This window comes from Lonchura striata, chromosome 4, assembly GCF_046129695.1.
Source record: "Lonchura striata isolate bLonStr1 chromosome 4, bLonStr1.mat, whole genome shotgun sequence".
NCBI classification, from domain to species: Eukaryota; Metazoa; Chordata; class Aves; order Passeriformes; family Estrildidae; genus Lonchura; species Lonchura striata.
The window spans coordinates 41,731,673-41,754,050 of NC_134606.1; the positions used below are offsets into that span (position 1 = coordinate 41,731,673).

A 22,378-nucleotide genomic window follows, 5' to 3' on the forward strand; every position below is an offset into this window, starting at 1 on the left:
TCATGTTGAACACTTAAAACCACAAAGAAGCAGATCTAACCACACACATAACTTGCTGTTCATGCTGCAGATGACTAAGGCTGTGAAAACCAAGAGTGTGTGTGCCCTTGAGCTTTTATTTACATATTTGTTAATTTACATGAAAGTCAGATAAAAAGCCTTCTTTTCATCACAGAGGACTCTAATCTTCAGCAGACAGTGAGAATGTTCTGTTTTGTGACTGGGCTGAATACAAGACAAACAACATGTACCAGAAAAAAAAAAAAAAAACAAAAAAAAAAAAAAAAAAACAAAAAAAAAAAAACCACAGCTTCCTAGAACTGCTCTTTGTGGCCTTCAAATGAACTGTCACAGCCTTTGTGACCAAGCATGGGAATGGTTCACCACCCCTCCTAATTCACCCTGGCCCCCTTTCCATGTACCTCCCCTCCCCAGGTGGATGTAGGGTGGCTGGACTGGCTGCAGTAGGGCTGCAGAGCAAAGTGACCTTACTCGGGCTGAGAGAAGGGATTCATGTGGGCAAAAGGGAGCCTCTCTCCAGCCTGGCCGAGGGCTGGAGGCAAGGCAGAGGTGGCCTGCAGCTGATCTGTGGATACAGCCAGAGCCAAGAGTTTGCATGGTCTCACTGTGGAGCTCTCTGTCTGAAACATTATGCTCTGATGAGGACAGGTAAGTAAAACTGACTTTCTACATACTGTCATGAATCTAAAAAAAAAAAGTATGAATTGGAAGTGACCTGTTCACCCAAGTCAAATCTCAAGTTTTCCTACATGAAATCACTTATGGAGAAGAAAAAGTACACACACAAGTGGTTTGGACAGTGTCACCCATTCTACTGCTCAAACTCTCATCCTGATTACAAAATCATTACAAATCAATTTGTTTGTCTAGTGTTTGCTAACTTGAAGACAGAGCTCAGAGAGCTTCTGACTGCAAACAAATGACGCTCGAAGCTTCCCAAAACTCTTGTCCAACAATTGCAGACTAGGAGCTACGCAGCACACATGGCTTCTACATAGGTAAAAATGCCTGCAGTGAGTCAAAGATCCAAGTAGGTCATGTCGTGCTGAAAAGTTTTAAAGAGAAAGTAAAAGATTTATTGGGAAGAGCTATTAGAACAAAAGAAACAAATGTTAAAATACGAAACAAAACACCATCAGCAAAAAAAACACCCTAAAAAAAAACAAAAAACAACCCCAAAAAACTAAAAAGCAAATTTTCAGTGCAATAATTTCCCCAGAATATTCATGTAACTTTCCAATATATCTTGATAGCCCAATACTTCCTAAGATATCTGTGTTCTTGCATTTTTGTGGATTTTGTGACTCCACAACTTGCAGCAATAAGTTCCATAACTGAAGTACATATCGCGTGAAGGAGTATTTCCATGTGCAAGTTTCAACCTTCCTACCAAATAATCAAGTAATTTTCATTTCTCTTTGATACTAATTCATGGCTAATGAGAAAGAGGTGCACTATACCTTTGTTGTCCCAGATACCCTGTTCTGTATTTGTGCAGGTTCTGCTGTAACCTTCATGAGACAAAGTACTCAGAAGGAAAATATCTTTTCTACATGCAGATGTTGCTTTTAATTTCATAAAATTATAGTGATGAAAGAATTTTGATAACAAACACTCAACTATAATAGTGAAATGCAGTACAGCAGATACTGTTTTGGTTGACAAAGTGAAACTCAAATTGTAGAGGCAGAGCCCCCAGTGTCCTAAGCCAGAACCTTATTGTGCTGACTACTCTGCCAGCACTGAACAAAAATCACTTCCTCACCCAATTTAACAACAGAGCAAGAGATAAGTGAATAAAGACACACAAAAGGAAGGTGAAGAACGGAAGATAAACTTGGATCCAAAAAGTGTCCTCTACATGTTTTGTGATTTTCCAAACTGGATTTACTATCTAACTAGCACTTGAAATTAACAGTTGGTTTTAAGAAAACTACAATTTGGTGACTCCAGGCTAAAACAAACAAGCTTAAAGTTGATGCAATATTAATAATCCAATCAGACATTTGTACCTGGGGGAGGAACAGAGATCAAGGTCTTGCAAACTACAAACAAAGAGAAGAGATAGTGCTGGAAAGATCATTTTTTTTCTGTCTAAATACTGCATTTGTTCAAATTCTTAAACACAAAGAACTGTGTCATCACTTCCCAGCATACTTTTGACTTCCATTTATGTTTCACACAACCCAGCACAATCTTCCCCCCACTGTCTCTCATTAGTGGCTCAGCAGAATGTAGCAGTATTTCTTTCACATGTTGATAATTTTTGACTGATAATTATTCCCCAAGTATGGAGAAAATGTTCTTTTACTTCTATTGCCCAAACACCCTGCTTTCATCAATGTAAATGGATCAATACTAGCCAGAGCTGTAAACTTAGGAGAAGCAACATATCTTGAACACATTCCACAGTGTTGTCCCAAGGCAAACTATCCTCTACTAATGCCTTGCAGCCACACATTGCAGGGTGCAATTCTTTAGTATACAAAGTATATAATTCTTTAGATTGTTTTTCCCCTCCTGAACACCCCAATCCTGGTTACCTGTCAGGTCCAGTGAAGCACAAACCTGGAACCATAAGCTACTCCCGTGCCTCCACGTGGCTCAGCTCATGCTGCTGTTTACTCCACGGTGCAGCTGTCTGGCAAGTGCAAAGGGCTGGTTTAGGACAAACGTTGACAAAATGTGTTCATCTCATCCTATTCAACATTATCATTAATGGCTGGAGTGATGGAATAGGTTGTGAACTTCTTAAACTGACAAATGAGAAGAGCCTGGAAAGTCTAATAGCATGCTGGCAGATAGGAGCTAGAACTCAAAATTACCTTAATGCACTGAAATTAATGATGTGCAGCTTCTGTGATGCAAAGAGCAGTACTTTTGAATTTCAGCCATAACCAAACTTGCAAATAAGAAATTCTTTAGGACAAATCTTATACTGGAATTTTTTAAATAGCAACAATCTTATACTGGAATTTTTAAATAGCAACTTTCTACATGGCATGGAATATCTCATTTCTATCCAGCATCAGAAAGACTTTATCGGCTATATTGTGTCTTGGGCACCACTCTTCAAGACAGATGAAGACAATGTGGAAAGGGTTCAGAAGAAAATGGCAAGAACAACAAATGTTTGATGTAGAAAATATGGCCCCTAAAGAAAGATGGAAAGAATTGACCTGTATAACCAAGAGAAGATTGTGGATGGAAAAGTGAGAAATAGTTTCCTTTCAAAAGGAAGGGCAATAACCAACTTCCAGTATACCACAGGATGGGAAAAGCAGTAACCATTTTAAATTATGGCAGGATAACACCAACATAAGAAAACAAAAAATAAGGAAATTCTAGTATCTTTAACAATTAGAAAAAAATGATGAGAGCTCATGATTTCTCCAGCCATAGCTGATTCCTCGTATTCCAATGTAGAGAGAGACTCAGTGAGTCCTCAAAGTCTCCTTGAGCACCTCCTGCTGCAGCCCCTTCTGCATTCATTGTTGAATCCACTTTGAGTACATGCTTAAAGGAAGGAGCAAGACAGATGCTTGCACATACTATTAGTTATTCGCGATGACAATACATTGTAACAATCCAGGTAGTGATCACTCCATTGGTTTTTTCCTGTTGTGTCCTTTTCTGATAAGATTTTTGTATTAATTGAGTAAAAGTATTTGTAGTCTGCCATATTAGCAAATGCATTACTTCTGTATTACTATCTTAAAAGTAGATACTATTTGAGATGCTTCTATTAAAAGAGAGAGCTAAGCAAAACATCAGAAGCATTAATCTCAAAAAGGCACTTATAGAGGGTCATGCAATGTAACAGGCATTGGAAAGAAACACTTTAATATAATATATTTTAGAAAATACAATACTGTCCAATGAAAGCTAAATATATGCCAAATACATACTAGTGTATGCATGCATTTTATCTCAGCAACCCATAAGAATTCTCAGAAGACATTTTTCTGCAACTAGGCTATAAAGAATTAACTTTATCAGAAACATGTTATCTATTTTTCTCAGGAAATAGCTGTGTAGTTATGCTGGCTGCAGCATTATTTGTTAATTTAGCACCATAAGAACTGAACAGAACTTAAGATTGACTTCAAATAATAATTTGAGTACAAAATCTGCATTATGTGGGAATGCAAATTGTGCTGACCACCTGTGTCAACAGTTGGTTTTCTTAATCTTTACTGCATTAAATATTAGTGAATGTGTGGTTTTAATAACCAGATACATATGCTAGGAATGAGTGGACAGAGCAAGCTGACTGTGACCAAATTACAACCTGGAACATGTTTGTCCAAGCCATTTGGGAAGGATGAACAAACATAAGATGGTTGGTCTTCGCCCCTTAGTGTTTGCTTAAGAATTAATATAAAACAACCATAAAAGAAAGAATTATTTCAAAATCAGTTTCTTATGTAAAACACAAGGGGACAACATAAGCCTTGTTCATTTAAAGTATTGCATAAGCCTAACAACTCTTTGTAAGGCAGCATCACAATAAAAAAAAAAAAAGTTGAATCACTTGCTGTATAGAGAGCCAAGTAACTTACAGTTTGTACTTCTTAATTCTATACACATGCCAATATAAAAATTGACATAATTTGTTTTATGAACTCGAGCAACTTGGGCAAGTGGTGTTTTCTGGGCTCTGTGAATTACAGCAGTTTACATTAATAGGAGTCAATGGATCTACAGGGCTAGGAAACTGCTCAGCAGAGCATCAGTTGGGCTCGCATTACAAATTTCTTAAAACTTGCTTGAATCAACACAAATACTGTGCAAATCTTGCCCTAGCAGAGGGTTCCACTAGTGAGGCAACAGTGACCAATGGAGCTGGGAATTCCAAGCCACAGAGTACAGAATCTCCTCAGTCAGGAATAACTAAATGGAGTTCAGTGCTTTACCTTGTTTCTTGTAGAGTTAACAGAAAGATAACACAGCCAGAAAGTAGCAAACAACTGGCAGTGATTTACCAAGGATCCAAGCTGATACCCCTGGCAACCCAAGAACTCTGTAAGTGACCAATAGGCCAATTACCAACAAAGGGAAAGAAGTAAAGAGATCAGAAAGAGAATGTGAGGGGGCTTTTTTCTTATTTTTTCCTAAAGCATTAATCAAGTACATCCCAGGTTTTAATCTTCTAGCATTTTTATTCACTTTTATTAGATGTTCAGCTATTTTCTTTAAATAAATTTCAAACTAGATAATTTTGCACATTAAAAAAAGACCAGCCTCTGTAGTTTTGCATAAGGCCTTGATGGAATGACTGACTCTGCATGTATAGTCATCCTTGCTTACAGGGTCAGTTCTTAGGAGTAACAGCTCATTTTTGCTGAAATTTCCACAAGAACATGGAATCTGAAGCTGGTTATGAAGACAGCTATTCAAAGTGTGAATGAACTGCATCCTGTTCCTGGTAGAAACTTAGTGAGAGACATTTACTGCCCTCCACACCAGGAAGGGGCTCCTTATTTATTTCAAGATAAGCTATTCATTTCTGAAGAGCACAGTATTTTAGCAAAGATCACAGACCTTTCTAAAACAGAAGGAAAATATATGAAAGAAATTTGCAAGGTGATGCAACGCACAAGTGTACTTGTACTACTATTAGCATAAGTAATTGAAACATATATAAATGTGTACATCTGATCCTGCAATCAGAATTATCTTCTCCTTCACATTGCAAACCATTGCATTGTGTTAATAAAAGGCAAAACATAGCAACCCCAGCGGGTAAATTACCCAGTCCCATGTGTCATTGAGAATCACCTCCCATTTAGTGTTCTATAAAAGCCATTACCTAGCAGTGATCATAGTGGTAAGGCAGCTTCTTATCCATCCCTTCCTTACTGAAATAAGCACAGCCTCATGGATCATCTCAGGAGAGTCATTCAATCAGATACCAAAGGTACGTGACTAGGTATATCAGACTACTTTACCAAGAGTTTTGTTATTTGTCATCTTGTCCAAAAGCAGCAATGATGTACCTTTTCAAGATACAACAAAGAAGGGAGAGCTCAAAAAAGCTTGTAGAAACAAAAAACTTGTATGCTTACTTAAGAAATTTGAATAGTCTTTAGCTTTTGGCCCTCTGTGTATTTAGAATAAAGTTAATACAGTTTTAACTAGGCAATTGCAAAATAGCATTTTCTAAAGAAATCTGGAAGTAGAGTAAGCATCCTTCAAGATATTCACAAAGTAGTGCTAATGAAAGCAGCATCATGCTAGTATTAGATAATCCTACACATTAAAAGCAAATTTTTAATGTTTTTCCCAGATGAAATATAATTTTTACTTACTACTATTTACTGTACCAGCTATGCACAAGAGCTGAAATATAGCTTAGCTTTGTGTTTGCTTAGATTCAAAGTTATACCTCTGCTGATTAAGATAAGTAGTGTTTTTTGATGGCACTGGACTTTTAGGTAGAGACATGCTATCATTCTCATACCTAGCACAGTGCATACAGGAGAAATGCTTGGAGAAAAGGCTCTGACTTGCCTGTGATCTCTTATTGGAGTCTACAGGCAGCAGATGCAGACATGTTAGGGATGTACTTCTCCCTCTGCTCTTTTTTGGGGAACATGCAAAGAACTCGTCCCACTGCCTATGTGCTAGTGAGAGAGAAGCCTACAGCAAAACCAGAAATCTTCTCCATTCCAGCACAATGTACAAAACCACACATGGCTGAACAGATTTGCAGTGGGCTCCAATAGTCACTAGAGCTAGGAGAGAAACTTTTTAACAGTTTTATAGAGGAAAACTGTCTGATGATAGAATGAGGTCATAGTAAATTACATAACATCAATCAAAGTTCTTACACAGACCTTAAAAGAACAACATAAAGTAAATTCTTTCCCTTCAGAAACATTTTGGAATCCAGCACCATCTGGGATTTCATTATTGCAGTCCAGAGGCTGTGGACCGAAGGAACACCCCAGAGTACTGATGTGGTCATGATGTGGTTGATGTGGCTCTGGCAGATGACTCTTACATCCCTTTGTTCCTTTGCCTAATTGTAATAGCCTCAAGTAACTCAGTCTTAAAAAGGCTCTATTCTCTTCCTACCACATATGCATACTATTAAACCTAATTTTTGGATAAAAACAGAAGAAGGGAAGCATTTAATTGCTGTTAAACACTGATCTAAATAATATATTTTCAGATCTTAATAACTGTCACAAAAACATTCTTCAAGTGACTGTTCTTATGGACTTAATGCCAAAATAGTGGATAGCAATCCGTAGAAGAAGCACTTTGCAAAAAGAGTGATCCAATTATGGTATTGGTTAAAAGGTACAAAAAAGGCCCATGAAATTTCCCTCATTTGGATATTTTGGAAGAGAAAATTATGTTTAAATCCATGTCCAAAAGATTATTCTGTATTAAGCATAGGAAAATTACTGCAGTTCCAGATATTTTTACATTATTGTTATAGCCCTTAAACTTAGCTTTAAAAATTGTTTGGTTGGGTTTATTTTAATATCAGTTTATAGAAAACATGACACAAATGAAATCTAAATCCATCCCATTCCAAAGTTTTGGAATCAGACAAGTGTGAACCTAAGAAAATTACATTAGCATTCTTTTGAACCTGCAACTTCCAATTCTTATCTTGAAAATTTTCATTGTGAAAGAGTGAAATTCCCCTTCATATCATTCCATATCATTAATTTTAAACCTAATTTGTCAGAGCATGTGTGAAGGACCAGTCCTTCATGGATTTGTTGCTGTAAAAATGAGATGTTTAACTTTTCACATAAGCTCATAGCAATGTATGGTTATAGAGCCCTGATGTATGTCAAAATCCTATCTCTTCCCCAGAAATGAACTACTCTTTTAAATTAAGGTGTTTAAACATCCATGGACTTGAAATATACTGAGCCCATCTCTTAGCACACCACTCTTCCATCCTCAGAAGCAAGTTCACTACTTAAAGAGAGAATTCACAATTAAAGGGAAAATTTGCATCAGAATTATGTGTATTCCTTTTTTAAGTGACAATTAAATGCTGATTTTTAAAGAATTTCAACTTTGTCCCACATTCAGGAGCACTGGAAAAGATACGATTGTGTTTAATAAAGAAACTGCTGCCAGATTTGCAAGACAGAAGGAAATATCATGAGGAGTTTGCCTCATCCACTTCACTTCATGGTGTGCATAAGATTGTCCACACGCAGAGCAAGGCTCGCAGGGTGCTGTGGCTGCTGATAGTCGCGGGCTGCCTTGCCATTGTTGTTTGGCAGATCTACACTCGCTTCATCTACTACTTCAGCTGGCCAACCACAACTACAGTGGTGGTTCAGTACGTGGAAAAAGTCAAATTCCCTGCTGTGACCTTCTGCAACTTGAACCGGTAAAAATTATGTTTGTTGTTTGCTCTACATCTTTACTGAAAGCAGTCAGTTTCCACAACCTGTTTGGACAATCACATAAACCAAGGAAAATATGGCTATGAGGGATATGTCTTCCACACTACCACATGGTACTTAAAAGAAGACAAAAATACAAGAATCAAGAAAGGGAGGTTGCTTTTAATCTTCCCCTTCCTTCAGATGATATGAGTTTTAAGTTTCACAACAGAAACTGGAATAGAAAAATGCTGGTGGTAGTCTTCTATGTATGAGTGTTGCCTTCCAGTGTAACTAAGGGACAGCCATCAGCCACATTCAAGTTCAAAATAAAAAACAAGATTAAGAATTATTTTAAATAGAAACCTCTTGCAAAGGTAAAAATCTTAGGTAAAACAGATACTCTTTTTTTCAAAGGTGCTCAGCCTTTACAACCCCAGCTGATGTCTGGAGTTTTTTGCAGGAGAAAAGCATTTGGGTTGTCTGGAAATCATGTGTCTAAGCAAGAACTTCACTACAGATTTCTACATTTGAAAACAGTGGCCAGCATTCAGTGCAGCCACTTCAAAAGTAATTTAGTGAAATTGTGGCCTGAGTTTTAGAGCAAAAACATAATTTAGAAACAGTTTTAGAAGCACAGAAAATGTATCTACATTTTTTTCCTCAAAAATTAGTAAACTTTCTCATTTCCTACCTTCTGCTAGCAGAATCAGCCAGAAGTCCAAGTCTCAAAGACCTGGAGCCATTCTGCTTCCCTATGCCACCTTCTCATGACCTGCATAAAGCTACCCTGGGTCACACCACATGATGTGCACTGCAGACAGAAGTCCCTCTGGCTGCAGTGGGCTGGCTGTTATAAACATGCCTCACTTCTTGTAACTATAGCAGCAGCACGCTGTAAGGAGTCAGCTACTGAGCACAGCGTTTTTCCATCCAAGTAACAGTTTGCTCCATATCCATCTGCCAGTCACGCTGTGCTTATTTTCCCCTCCTGTTTTTATTAACTGGGTTTTTTTCTTTAGCAGGACAAAGAGGCAAAGCACTCCCTTTGTCTTTATTTTTTTTGACTCAAATTCAGTTGTGAAGTGCTGTTCCTACTAATCTTATACAGGGGCATTAAGATCTATTACACAAATATGTTACACTAAGATATTTTTTAAGATATCTTTATAACTTCTGTAAAACCTTACTTTACTTCAATAAAGAACTTCAATGCTGTACATAAGGAAAGCACCACCAAAGTCTCATCATGTTTTTGAGACTTTTCAAGTGGATTCAAAGAGTAAAGATCACCTTTGATTTAAACCACTGTGCCACCAGCTCATGGGAAGGTACACTGTCTACAGTGGGGTGCAGTACCTTAGTAAAGCAAGTACATGAGACTACTGCAAATGTGCTTAGAATTCAGTTTTTCAAATTAAGGAAGACAGCTTTTTTTCTGAAAGGGACAGAGCTCTTCTCAGCTAGTTTCCCACATAGAAACACAATTGTTCAGTTTGTCATCAGTTCTGCTAATCTGGTTGTTGGTTTATGTGAATGGTTCATCTGCTCAGGGGATTTGGTTTTTAATATTTAATAAACAACCACACACAACAGAAATGTTTCCTATATGACTGACCAGAATAGCTATGGGAATGTGTCTATTTGCTGTTTCCAGATATAGAAGATACAATCCTAGAGATAGGGACTATTGTTTATTCATGTTGTAGAGATCAAACTACAACCTGTTGGGCAAGAATCAGTTACAGTTTGTGAGCAGACAGCAAATTGTGTCAAGTTTTGTCAAAAGCAGCCTTGAGGTCAGTCCTATAACTACAGAGTCCCAAGCAATTCTTTCTCCTTCTCACTGACAGGTTTCAAGCTCATGCAGTGAGCAACCTGAAAGTAATTTTTTTGATTTGGAACACTGTATCTGCAATTTTCCAAAAATTTGCTATGGAAGATAAATATTCTCAGGAGTTAAATGATTTCCTTCTTGGGAACAAGAACTTCAGCATCAAGGACTTTACAAGGAAAAATGGGTTTTATCTGAACAGCAGCACATTGCTAGAATGTGATTTTTTTGGAAAGCCATGTTACCCACAGGTAAATATGTTTATTTTATTAAAACAATAGCACAGAGAGGAAGGGGATATATTCTTATACTCAAGACATCTAGCTTTGCCACCTGCTCCCCTATGTTCCTTTGCAGTCAGAAAATAGAGAACAAAAGTCCTGCTCTAAATTACCCTGAGGGTCTCAATTCTCCCAGTGACTACAGAGGCAGCCTGCTGGACACTCTGAGCTGTAAGATGGGATTTCAATTTAAATTGCTCTCTGCCTAATGCCACTTCTGCACAGACAGCAGCCTTTGAAAGCTGTCATACCTCCAGGCTGTATCTAACAACCTTTTCCATCAATGGCCTATCATGAAGGACAGTTTGAACAAAGTTTTTTGTATGACATGATTCTGTAGTTTTGTTCTTGAGGTCAAGAATATAGACAGCCAGGGTAACAGGAATTTTAAATATTGAAAAGAAAATAGCCCATCTTTGGGAATTTGGGACAGCAGCCCAAAAATATGATCATCCCATTTTTATGTCAATTCTTCTGTAAAGGAATTCCCAATTTAGACAGAAAATAGGAACAAAGAAGTCAGGTCTATATCCTTTCAGTTTAATCTAACCTTTAGATGTGCTGTAGCTTCTAAAATTAGGCATTAGAGACTTCTCTTAACTGGAAGACACTAGTACTAAGAACTGAAATTAAAGTAATGAGATGCAGTCATATTAAACTACGAGGTGGTTTTGGGAAAAAATACAAATATTTTACTTTCATATGTAGCATGACAGTTTTGAAACAGTCTTCACTAAGCAGCTAATGGAAAAAAATTAAAAGTTATTTTTGAATATACAATTTCTATACAATGTAACAGGTATAGAAATAGCACAGGACCTCATAAAAATTATTCTGAGCAGCTCATAAGTATTAATAAACAATGTGAAATTTCTCCTTTAAACTTCATTTTCTATGGAAAGGGCTGAAATACTTTTGAATATTTCATGAAAAAACAGTTTTCTGATTGTGATATTGAGCACTTCGGAGTAAAAAAATAAAATAATTCAACAGCAACCCCAGTAGTCCCTTTCTCGCATTGTAATTAACTAAGGAAATGGCAAGTGTTCTTTCTTTCATTTTACTCTTCCCTATTTTCCTTTATTGAAGGATTTTGAACATGTTTTCACTGAATATGGAAACTGCTTTACTTTTAATCACAATGATCTTTCAGCAAGAAGAGTGAGTTTGTCTGGAAGAGGCTTACATTTGCTTTTTGATGTTCAGCAGGTACAGCTATCCTAAGGATTATAAGCAATGAATCATTAATAATTTATAAATTAGTGGAGGGTGGTTTTTTTGTTTGGTTTGGGATTTTCATTTGATTGGGTTTACACAGGCCTCCAGAATTTCATGCACAAAATTCAAAATCAAGTTTGAATTTTAAAAGTTTTCCAAGTGAGAAGGTATTTTAAAGGAAATACCCAAATAGAGATTTAAAAAGACAGAATTATTAGTGATTTTGTCCCAGCTAAGGGGAAGAAGGTTATGAGTAAGCATATACATACACTGTTCACCCACAACTGAAACATGTCATCAGAAGAGCTATTTCATTTTATACAAGCCATTTATTGTAATAAAAGACCCATTAGGGAAGGTCACCTGGTGCCAGTTTCTAAGTAGCACCAAATTTTAGTTACAGCAGCTACAGCAGCTCAGTGCCAGCCAAGACCTTTGCACTGTAAATTGTTTCTGACATTAGAATTGTCTTTGACCAACAAAAAGCAGAAAAGAGGGAATATCACCTTGTGAGAACAGGGAAAAAAACTAACAGATTGATAAATTACTTAGACATTGGCTTTTGTCTCTAGGAATTATGAGTCAGGAGTGAAAGGCTCTGAAGAGAATAATGAAAAGTTTAGTGAAATATGATGGGTAGTTGCAAGGAAAAAGAACAAATCTCCAAGTTATGAGTAAATGCTCATCTATGACTTCTTTTATTTAAAATTGGGGGATGACAAAAGGAATAAAAAGGTTAAAAGTTTAATAGCAACTGGAAGGAAACCCACAGAGGTAATGAACAAAAGAAATTCAAATCAGTTTGCTTCTATACTCTCCTGTAAACTGCCAAAAAATATTACTAAATAGCATAGTACCACTATAAATATAGCTAAAAGTTCAGATGGCAAGCAAAGCCAAAAACTACTTTAAACAATTCTTTTTGTATCAGGACAAATTCACTGATGAACCTACTCTCGGTTATACTGATGCTGGAATAACTTTTGCTATCCATTCACCCCAAGAGCTTCCACGTTTTGATGGTTTAGGATTACTGACACCAGTGGGGATGCACGCACAGGTCGCAATCCGCCAGCTGAAGGTAAGGACTTGGACATGGACTGGAAGTAGCATTTTTTACTGTCTCTAATTCTTTTCTGAAGCATTAACAATGAATCAGACATTTTGGAATGTAAAATATTTATTATGCCTTAGTGACTCCAAAAAAATAACATTTCCTCCAGACACAAATGAAATTACTGCTGTTTGGGGGAGGATGTAGTTGATTTTCCTAATTTGTATCTATCAAAGTCAGTGTTTCTTTCCTGCAGTTTTAAAACCTCATTGACAAATAATGATAAAAAGATGCCACAGAATTTCCCTATCAACACATTCTGCTACCATTAAGGGGGTCTCACATTCTTACTAGAATTCAAGCAGAGTGGAGTACCATTTTACACTAAACTGTCTAATCAGGCCCTACTTTTGCTGTGAGAGAGGGGAGATGAATTTTTAATCCCAAGAGCATGAACTCTAATTAAATCACAATGTTACAGCTTGTGTCTTCAAAGGCTTCCTTCAGCACTTCAAAATGTGAAAAAGCAATACCAATGTTTAAAACAGACACAAAAAATTATATCTTTTGTTATTATTACCCTACAGTCAATTATTCAAGAATATCCATGGGGAGAGTGCAAGCCTGATATAAAGCTTCAGTACCACAAGATTTATAGTACAAACGGATGTTTGCTGGAATGCAAAGCCCGGTACATACAGGACTGGTGTGGCTGTTTGCCATTCATTCTTCCAGGTATTTCTCAGGACTATCATCATACCACACACTGATCATCTTCCTAGAAGACCTCACATGTTACTGAATAATCAAGGAGATAGAGAATATATTTCAGGGAAATCTCCAGTTGATATTAATTAAAATTCCAAGGAAACAAGCAAGATATTTGGTCAAGCCTAGACCTAGCATCTGTGTCATTGTCTGTTCTTAGGAGTGTGAGAAGTATGCCTCAGGAATGTGAGACAGGTCTGTAGTCTTTAACCTGACTTCCTAAGGAGCTGGAACTAAATCCATAAGAAGGCATACATTTTCACACATAATCCAGACAGTTTACTTTGCAGGCAGGTGCTCAGCAACCACAGCAGAAGACCTTGCTTGGAGACAGAATCTCAGGACTCCCACAGGGGCCACAGAAAGAGCCTGGTAGCAGCAAAGGCTCTACAAAAGCCAAAAAGTTGTATGGAGCCTTCTAATCAGCCTCAAATGTGAAGCAGCAGGTGCATGCTGTAATACTCCCCTGAAGTATTCAGGCTTCTTAATCACTCTAGAAATGTAAAGCAGTAACACTGAGCTCTCACACCTTTTCAGCATTAATGACAATACTGTCACCCAAAGCAAGAGCTGGAACCCAGATCTCTTGCTCTTGCACCTCTTTTTTTCACAACTGGTGGGCAAGAAAGACACTACATCACAAGAAAAGTCACAAGAAAGCCTGTACTTTTTGACTCATTGTATTTTTTAAATATGCTCAAGCAAGGCAGAATGCTCCTAATAAATTAGACCCATTAATGTGCAATCTCTAGCCTATTTGTTTGATAACCCCTGGGAAAGGAGGCTGGCAGACTTCTGCAAACTGTCATGGAAAAGGCGTTGCCAAGGCAATTAAGTCTGGGTCTCCCATGCCTGGGGTGACAGCTTTATACAACTTTATACAAGGACAATCAGTTAAAGGAGAGCAATGCCTTCTGGAACCATGTGATAAATAGCTACACAACTTTTCCATGTGATGGAAAAAAAATTAAAAATGTTGTGAGGCCATCTGAAAATTTTGCTCTAGCTCAGCATATTATCTTAACCCCTGGGTCTACAAAAAGCTCCTGCATGAAGTTCAAGATTTCTGCAGAAACACATGGGATGTAATCTCATATCAAATCTACCTTACTTTGGTTCTGTTTTTTTTTTTTTTTTTCATTTCCACTAGGAAAAGCAGAAATTCCTGTCTTTAGCACGCTAACACAAAGAGTGAGCCACAAGCTCACAGGCAGTTCAGGCTGGTACACATAATTAAGGTGTTTGCTCCAACATCAGCCTCCTGGCTTGGCCTGTTGTGTCTGCAGCCTGTACCCCTGCTGGTGTTGGCAACTGCACTGTGCCCACCTGAATTGATTTCTCAGCTGTGTAATCATTAACATGAAGTGCTGAGCAAGATTTGATGACACTACATTTCAGTTCAGTACAAATAGAGCTAAGGGTTAGATGGTTAATTGAGGCTCCTAAATCTTGTTATTTATTTTTAGGAAATGGAACAGAATGTGACTTGCTGAAGTTTTACAAATGTGTTTATCCAGCAGTCTGTAAGTAACAACTTCATATTCATGATTTTCAAGCCAATTCAAAATAGTAGACAATATCAATAATGAAAATAATTTGAAATGGAGTCTATCCCAGTTCATTTAATAAAACAGAGACCAGAAAGAGCATGAAATATTTTCCCATTAAAAACAAACAAACCACACAAAAATACTCAAAAATAAAAGTGTGTATATATATATATATATATATATATACTAATAGAAGAAGTCATTTTAGCATTTAAAATGGAAGAACATCCAACTAATCTATTTTCAATTACCAAGCCTCTGGCTAGCATTTTCACATCTTCATGGAATCCTTCTAGATCTAATGTTGTATTCTTTGTGCAAGAAGAGTGAATAGTACAGTAGTAACAGGTTTGTTAACAGGTAAAACATAAATCACTGGCTTTAAGGTTTTAGAATTTTAAAAGTAAATTATAAATTTTGAAAGCACTTGAAATGCAATCCTTTTACATAGAAAAATAATCCGTGCACACTGGGTATGAAATTTGTAAGTCACTGCAACAGACTGGAAAATATTTAAAATGGTAATCTGAGAAGTAACTATTCATGAACTTCAGAAAGCTTTCTTTTTAATTGGTTTGGTTTATATTGTGTAATATGGCTCTCTCTAAGTGATTAGTAGACTCAGAATATGGTGGGGGGGATTGTTTTGATAAGGTGTGTGCAACATTCAGGCCACATCTACTACTGTGAACAATTACTTTTTTTCCCTGTAGCGATTTAAAAATGGATTCCACTAAGTCCACATTATTATGTGAACTTTAAAAGCCTGTCATGAGGGAAGATGTGTATTATTTTACTTAATAGATATTCAATAACTGAATGTCAAAGAAACCACAGAGCAATAAACCAAAATGACCCCAAATTCCTCTGAAGGATGGACAGGATTCAGAGCTGGATCCCAGAAGGTTTGTAGATATATGGTCCCCGGGATTTCATTTTAGGCACTGACTCTCCTTTGACAGTGTTGGAGCGGGAAGACATCTGATAACAGAATCTCAAGTAACAGCACACTCACCCAGTATCTGCAGGACCCACTGAGAACATTATTTTAGGAGCTCTAACAGCTGCCTCTCCAGAATAAAATCCACAACCCCAGCATCCCTGGAGAGTATTTCAAATCATCTGCTAACAGGCTCAGATGTCTCCTCTGTGCTTTGCAAAAGTGAGAAGCCCACAAGCAGAGCAAATAGACACAACCTCTGCCACCCCATAAACGGGACAAATAGAGCATCACAAGCAGGGGATCACAGTACTCATCTCACAGTGATGGCTTATGATTTAGGAAACATGCCTTACAATTTTTCATCCACATTGTTTTTCTCTAGCCTTTCCAGATTTCTATAAGGATTATTTTCTGTAATTCCCTGTTCAGATGAATGGCTCTCCACTTTCATGGCAGAATTTTATGACTTATCTTCAGTATTTGAAGAGACAAAGCTTTCCTTAAGCCTTCTTAGCTGTCTTGGGCCCCGTTATTAAATGGCAGGCAGGGGTTAAGGTAAAGTGAACTTAGCTTACCAAGGTTTGTGTAGTTATCAGATGATAGCAGACTACAGCTGGAATTGCTCTGGAAGTTGTTTCTGTGCACTGAAATGAGCTGCACAGGCACTAAGGCAACAGGATCAAGGATACATACCTAAGAATTTAATTAGAAAAATAGCACAGAATGTGGAAAGTCTTCTGTTGTCTTTTTGTTTACCTGTGGGTGAGAAATAGTAAGCACATAAAGCCCCAATGAAGGCAGAAAGAGGCGCTTAGAGGTGCTGTATTTCTTTGGAAAAAGTGAGAAAACTATATCAAAACTATTTCCTTTGTTTTTGTGCACCAGTTTCCTAAATGACAATTGCAAATATTTATTTGATCCTCCAAAACTGGTAAGTATCCACTTTTCCTGGGATAATTAATCCCCAAATTTATTGAAGAAAATTAAAAGTAATTTAGTTAAAGTTTTTTTAGTGTTTTTTAAACTGTGTGGTTTTTTTAGAAATAATATATAAAATTATTTCTTTTGAAATTGCAGATAATATAGAGATAAAAGGATTATGTACCGTAGGAACACACAATTCCACTTGCCCTGCCCCATGTGAAGAAACAGATTATCCTACCACTGTCACCTATTCAAATTTTGGAGGAGAAAAAGCCATGAAATATTTTTCTACAAAACTGAAGAAAAGCTCAGAATACATCAGGTAATCTTGCTTAACAACTTGTGTAAGAAAGAAATTATTGATTCATTTTAACCATGCTAGCAGAGCGTATGATGAAAATATGACCTTAAAAAGCTATTCTTATGTGGGTATTAATAATGTTATCTGTGAGAAAACAATCTCTTGGACAAAACTGGTTAAGATTTATAAAAATTCATATCTATATTGACATATATATGTATTATACAGATAGATATATTATATATATATATATATAATGTACTTAGATATACCTAAGACTGGATAACAAAGAATAGATAATGCAATTATAAATTACTATTCTCAATTACCTTCTCTCTCACTAATCTCTTATGTCAAAGTTTTTTAATCACTGTTTCGACTAGGAATAAAAAAATGTAGGGTTGTCAAAGCTATTCATAATCGATCCAGTAGAGAAGACAAATCTTCACACTTCCACAAATTAAGACACTGAAAAACCACAAATAGATGCTGTATAAAGTTTTTCTCCTTTTAGCCTATTCCCAAAGGAAGTTTTGCAAGTACTGAAGACCTGGGTTTTATTGTAGCAGCAATGCCAAGCATTTAATAATATTTTCTACTGTTAGTAGAATTCCCTAACACAATTTATATTATAGAAGCTATTTAGAAAATCTTCTGCATCAATTCTCACAAGGTAGCAGAAGAGTGAAACAAGATGGCTGTGTGTGACTGAAAGCACTACCCAGGAAAAGGAGGAAGAAAATTTAACACAGTTTCATATGCTGAACTGCCTCTTTCTCATAGTCAGAGATGTCAGCAGTACAAATAAGTATCAAGGCAGTTGCTACATGAACTCACAGTATACACAACATCAAAGCATGTTTGTCAACAACTGTAGAATATTTGGTTCATTAAATATCTATGAGTTTCCTCGTCTCAGTGACTTTGGTTTTCTCACTTTTGAAGCCATCAGTCTGCAAATGCTGGCATATGTTTATACATGCACAGGAACTATAAAAATCATTAAATGGTTGGGTTGGACAGGACCTTTAATGGTCAAATAGTCCAACTCCCCTGCAATAAGCAGGGACATCTTCATCTACATGGGGTTGCTCAGAGCCTTGAATGTTTCCAGGCATGGGTCATTCACCAACTCTCAGGGCAACCTGTTCCAGTGTTTCACCACCCTTGTAAAACTGCCTTCCTTACACCTAATCTGAATCTACCCCCTCTTAGTTTACAACCATTACCTCTTGGCCTGTATCTACAGGCCCTATTAAAAAGTATGTTCCAAATGAACATTATGAAAATTAAACTTTTTATATACAAACAATATTAATCCCTTGAGGACATTTTATCTTCATTGATTATTTTATTGTCTGTAAACATCATGCACAACTCAGTAATTATTCAATTAAGCAAGGGAAAATACAGGAAATTCCCCAGTTACCAGGCCTTAACCAATAGCAATCCTGCCAACATATTAATGAGTACACATTTCAAACTATAAAACACAGAGATGTAATTATTTCTGAAGATGCAAGAAGGAAAAAGTTAAATATTTATTGCATAGTTCTGCTAGTAAATCCATTACAAGGGCAGGAGCCTTACTAACAGAATCTAGGAGAATATTATTATTTTTATACCTTAGTGCTGAGTTTTAGAATTATCACCCGAAGAGATAGAAGTGATGATTTTGTATAGAAAATACTTTATTTTCATGAATATTGTTAATGAGCTCATTGTCACTGTCAAACCAAAAACCTGCAGCTGTTAACACTTCTGAAGAATCATGGTAGGGTTTGGGTTGGAAGGCACCATAACGATCTGGATCATCTGCAATCCCTGTGGGCAGGGATACCACCCTCTACATCAGGTTGCTCAAAGCCCCATCCAACCTGGCCTTGAAGACTGCTAAGGATGGGGCATCCATAAATTCTCTGGGAAATCTCCACCTTCACAGTAAAGACTGTCTTCTCAGTATCTAATCCACACCTACCCTGTTTCAGTTTAAAGCCACTCCCCCTTGTCCTATCCCTACATGTCCTTGTAAAAAGTCCCTTTCTGTGTTTTTTTGTAAACCCCCTTCAAGTACTGGAAAGGTTGGAAGGCTGCTACAATATCTCTCCAGAGGCTTCTCTTTCCCAGGCTGAACAGCCACAAGCCTCTCAGCCTGTCCTAAGAGGTGAGGTGCTCCAGCCTCTGATCATCTTCATGGCCTTCTCTGGGCTCTCTACATCCTTTTTACGATGGGAGCCCCAGAGCTGGACAAAACACCCCAGGGGTTCTGTTCTGCCCCTCAAGTCACTCCACTCTTGTGGACCTGCCCTCAGTGTTCTGGTCACTTTTCCTTTGCTGCAGTCCAGGCTGACTCTGAGGGCTGCAAGTGCACATTGCTGGTTCTTGTTCAGCTTCTCCTCAATGAACACCCCAAGTACCTCCACTTAGGGCTGCTCTCATTTCTATTCTCTGTTCAGCCTGTACTTGTGCCTGTGCTTGCCCTGATCCAGGTTCAGTATGTAGCACCTGGCCTTGCTGAGCTATGTGAGGTTTGCACAGGCTCACCTCCCAAGCCTGTCCATCTCTCTGGATGGCATCCCTTCCCTCCAGCATGTCAGTCACACCATACAGCTTGGTGTCATCGACAAACTTGCTGAAGGAGCCCTCAGTGCCACTGTTCATGTCACTAAAAAGATGTTAAACAGCACTGGTCAAAATACTGTATTTGGACATTGAGCCATTGACATTGTTTTCTTCCAAACCAATTATTTTTATATTCAGTTTAAGACTTGGGCAGAGTGTTTCTACAGACAAGATACTATAAAGAAGAGCTCTTCAGTCAGTCTTGCTTCACAGGTCTTGCTCCAACTGAGATTTACCTACTCTTCTACTTTTGCAGCAGGCAAGAATATAATTAGATAAGTGAGGCTACTAGCAGAGGGTAGAACTGAACATCCAAATTTAGGACAAGCATGCTCTGCACAAACATGCCAATTGAAATTAACCCAATTAACTATGCAGTTGCACATAATCAAGAGTCGTAGGCTACACTTTGCTTGACATTTCCATTCAAGTTTCTCTCAGTGACCTTTAAAAAATATGATTCTGCCCCACAGTACAGATCGAGAGCTACCTTTCCAACACAACAGGAAGATCTACTCCTGATAAACTGCTGTTTTGTTATTACAGTTTAGGGTTTTCTCCTCTCTAATGTAGCTAATTTTGATAAAATTCATCTAGCTTTTCATTAAAGACACCATGCCTCTCCCTGAACTCAGACCATGCTGACAGATGATGGCAAAATTGAGCAGAACTCCTGACTGTTTCAAGTAAACTCTATGTATTTGTCATTAGGCAAAACCTTGTGCGTATTGAGATTAAATATCATGATCTGAGCTACAAAATAACACAGCAGCAGAAGGCCTTGACTATCTCTGAGTTGCTTGGTAAGTGAATGCTTAGTATTTATTATTAATAATCAATCTAAAAACAATAATTAAAATAATTAAAAAAACACCAGACAACAAAAAATAGCCATTTTTTAAATTCTCTCACCTCCTCAATAAAAAACTATGTGGAGTTCTGAACAAGTCATAATTTTTATACTATAATAGTAATAATCATGTCTGTCTTGTGGTAATTTTTGGTATTGTCTCCTGTCATTCCATTAAAGAAGCTGTGGTATGGACAGCAGCTGAGAGCAAGAATTAAGTTTGGCACTAGTTTATGGTTCTGTCACAGACAGGACGGTAAGAACAGTGACATTTTAGGGATTTGGAGAGGAGAGGGAGGGCATGGGGATGAGAAGCAAGGGAACAGCTAAAAAGGCATAGAAGCAGTAAATATTTTAGGTATCTGTTTCACAGTAGGATGTCTTGTGTGGTACTTGCTTTGTTTAGAATTTTCAAAACCACATTAGTCTTCTTCAGTAAACTTTCTTAAGGATATTAATTCTGTTTTCCTAAAGTGATGGATTATGTATATTGAATTTATGTAACACTTGAGCCTGGCAGGGTTTTGTTTGCTTGCTAGACTAAACCAGATGATTTGTATGACATGTGTTTATTTCCTTCTATTACAGCCGATGTAGGTGGCCAACTTGGATTGTTTTGTGGTGCCAGTATGATTACAATCATAGAACTGTTAGAGTATATTTTTACTAACTTCTGTTGGATGTGCATCTTTCTTCTTTTGAAAGCTCCTGAAATGCCTCAATGGAACAATCCATCCCAGAACCAACCAACACATAAGGGAAAAAAGAGGGGAATACAAGAATGTTAATGGCTTGTAGAAGTCCGGAACTAATTGATTTCTTTTTAAGATACAAAGGACTGTAGAATTTTACACTGCTTCCTTCTCTGCTCTCCTTATTCTCCCTACTATTTCCCTAAAATTATTTAACTGTGCTAAATAACTTTAAAGAGTGCATTTCACAAATGCACTCTTTATATAAAGAAAAAATTCATATAAAGAAAAATTCAATCTTTAAATTTTATTTTTAAAAAATATTTTAGAATAGCATAGCAAATAATGCTGATATATTATACAATTTAGCATTCATAACTGAGTTTTTATCTTGTGTTTTGAGTGATGAGAAATAATACACATGCCAAATTATCTCACAGAAATTTCTTGATTACCATAAATATGGAGCATTGCTATTCTTAAAATGCTGGTTCCTTTTTAACAACTTTTATAGTAGGTTATCATTGTAACATCTTCCAGTGAAGAATATGGTAACTTCACCTAGAACAATTAGGAATATGCCTAATAGCAATAAAATTTACAGTACTATCTATCATCAATCTGCCAGCTACTACAGAGAACCACAGGGTATCCAAGTGGATGGCAAGTGGGCAAACATGGGTTGAGTTCAGTGTTTAATGTCATGAAAATGATAATAAAGGCTAAAGGCTTCATCTAAATCTTACTAAATATGAGTCTGTAATAATTTTATGACTTTGGTACCGATTCAGGGTTCCTGAACATTTAATTATTTGAAAGTGTTTAGAAGAGCTTCTGTCATTTCCTGCATCTGTTTGGGCCTATAGAGCAGTAGTGGTTTAGTCTTATGTTTTTTTTTTAAGAAGACTGCAGTGATTAAATAAAGTAATAAGTGTATTTACTGAAGAGCCAAGTCGT

The 22,378-nt window shown here is 37.1% G+C and overlaps 1 protein-coding gene across 1 annotated transcript; it reads left to right on the forward strand.

The window, feature by feature from the left end:
• The first annotated feature begins 631 nt into the window (after positions 1–631).
• ASIC5 (acid sensing ion channel subunit family member 5) lies at positions 632–21,662 on the forward strand. Its single transcript, XM_021544758.2, has 10 exons — positions 632–669; positions 8,083–8,389; positions 10,238–10,469; positions 11,589–11,708; positions 12,649–12,798; positions 13,359–13,506; positions 15,006–15,062; positions 17,110–17,278; positions 20,591–20,682; positions 21,318–21,662. The coding sequence occupies exons 1-10, from the start codon at positions 660–662 to the stop codon at positions 21,515–21,517; spliced, it is 1,485 nt and encodes a 494-aa protein (XP_021400433.1). The 5' UTR covers positions 632–659; the 3' UTR covers positions 21,518–21,662.
• The last annotated feature ends 716 nt before the right edge of the window (positions 21,663–22,378 follow it).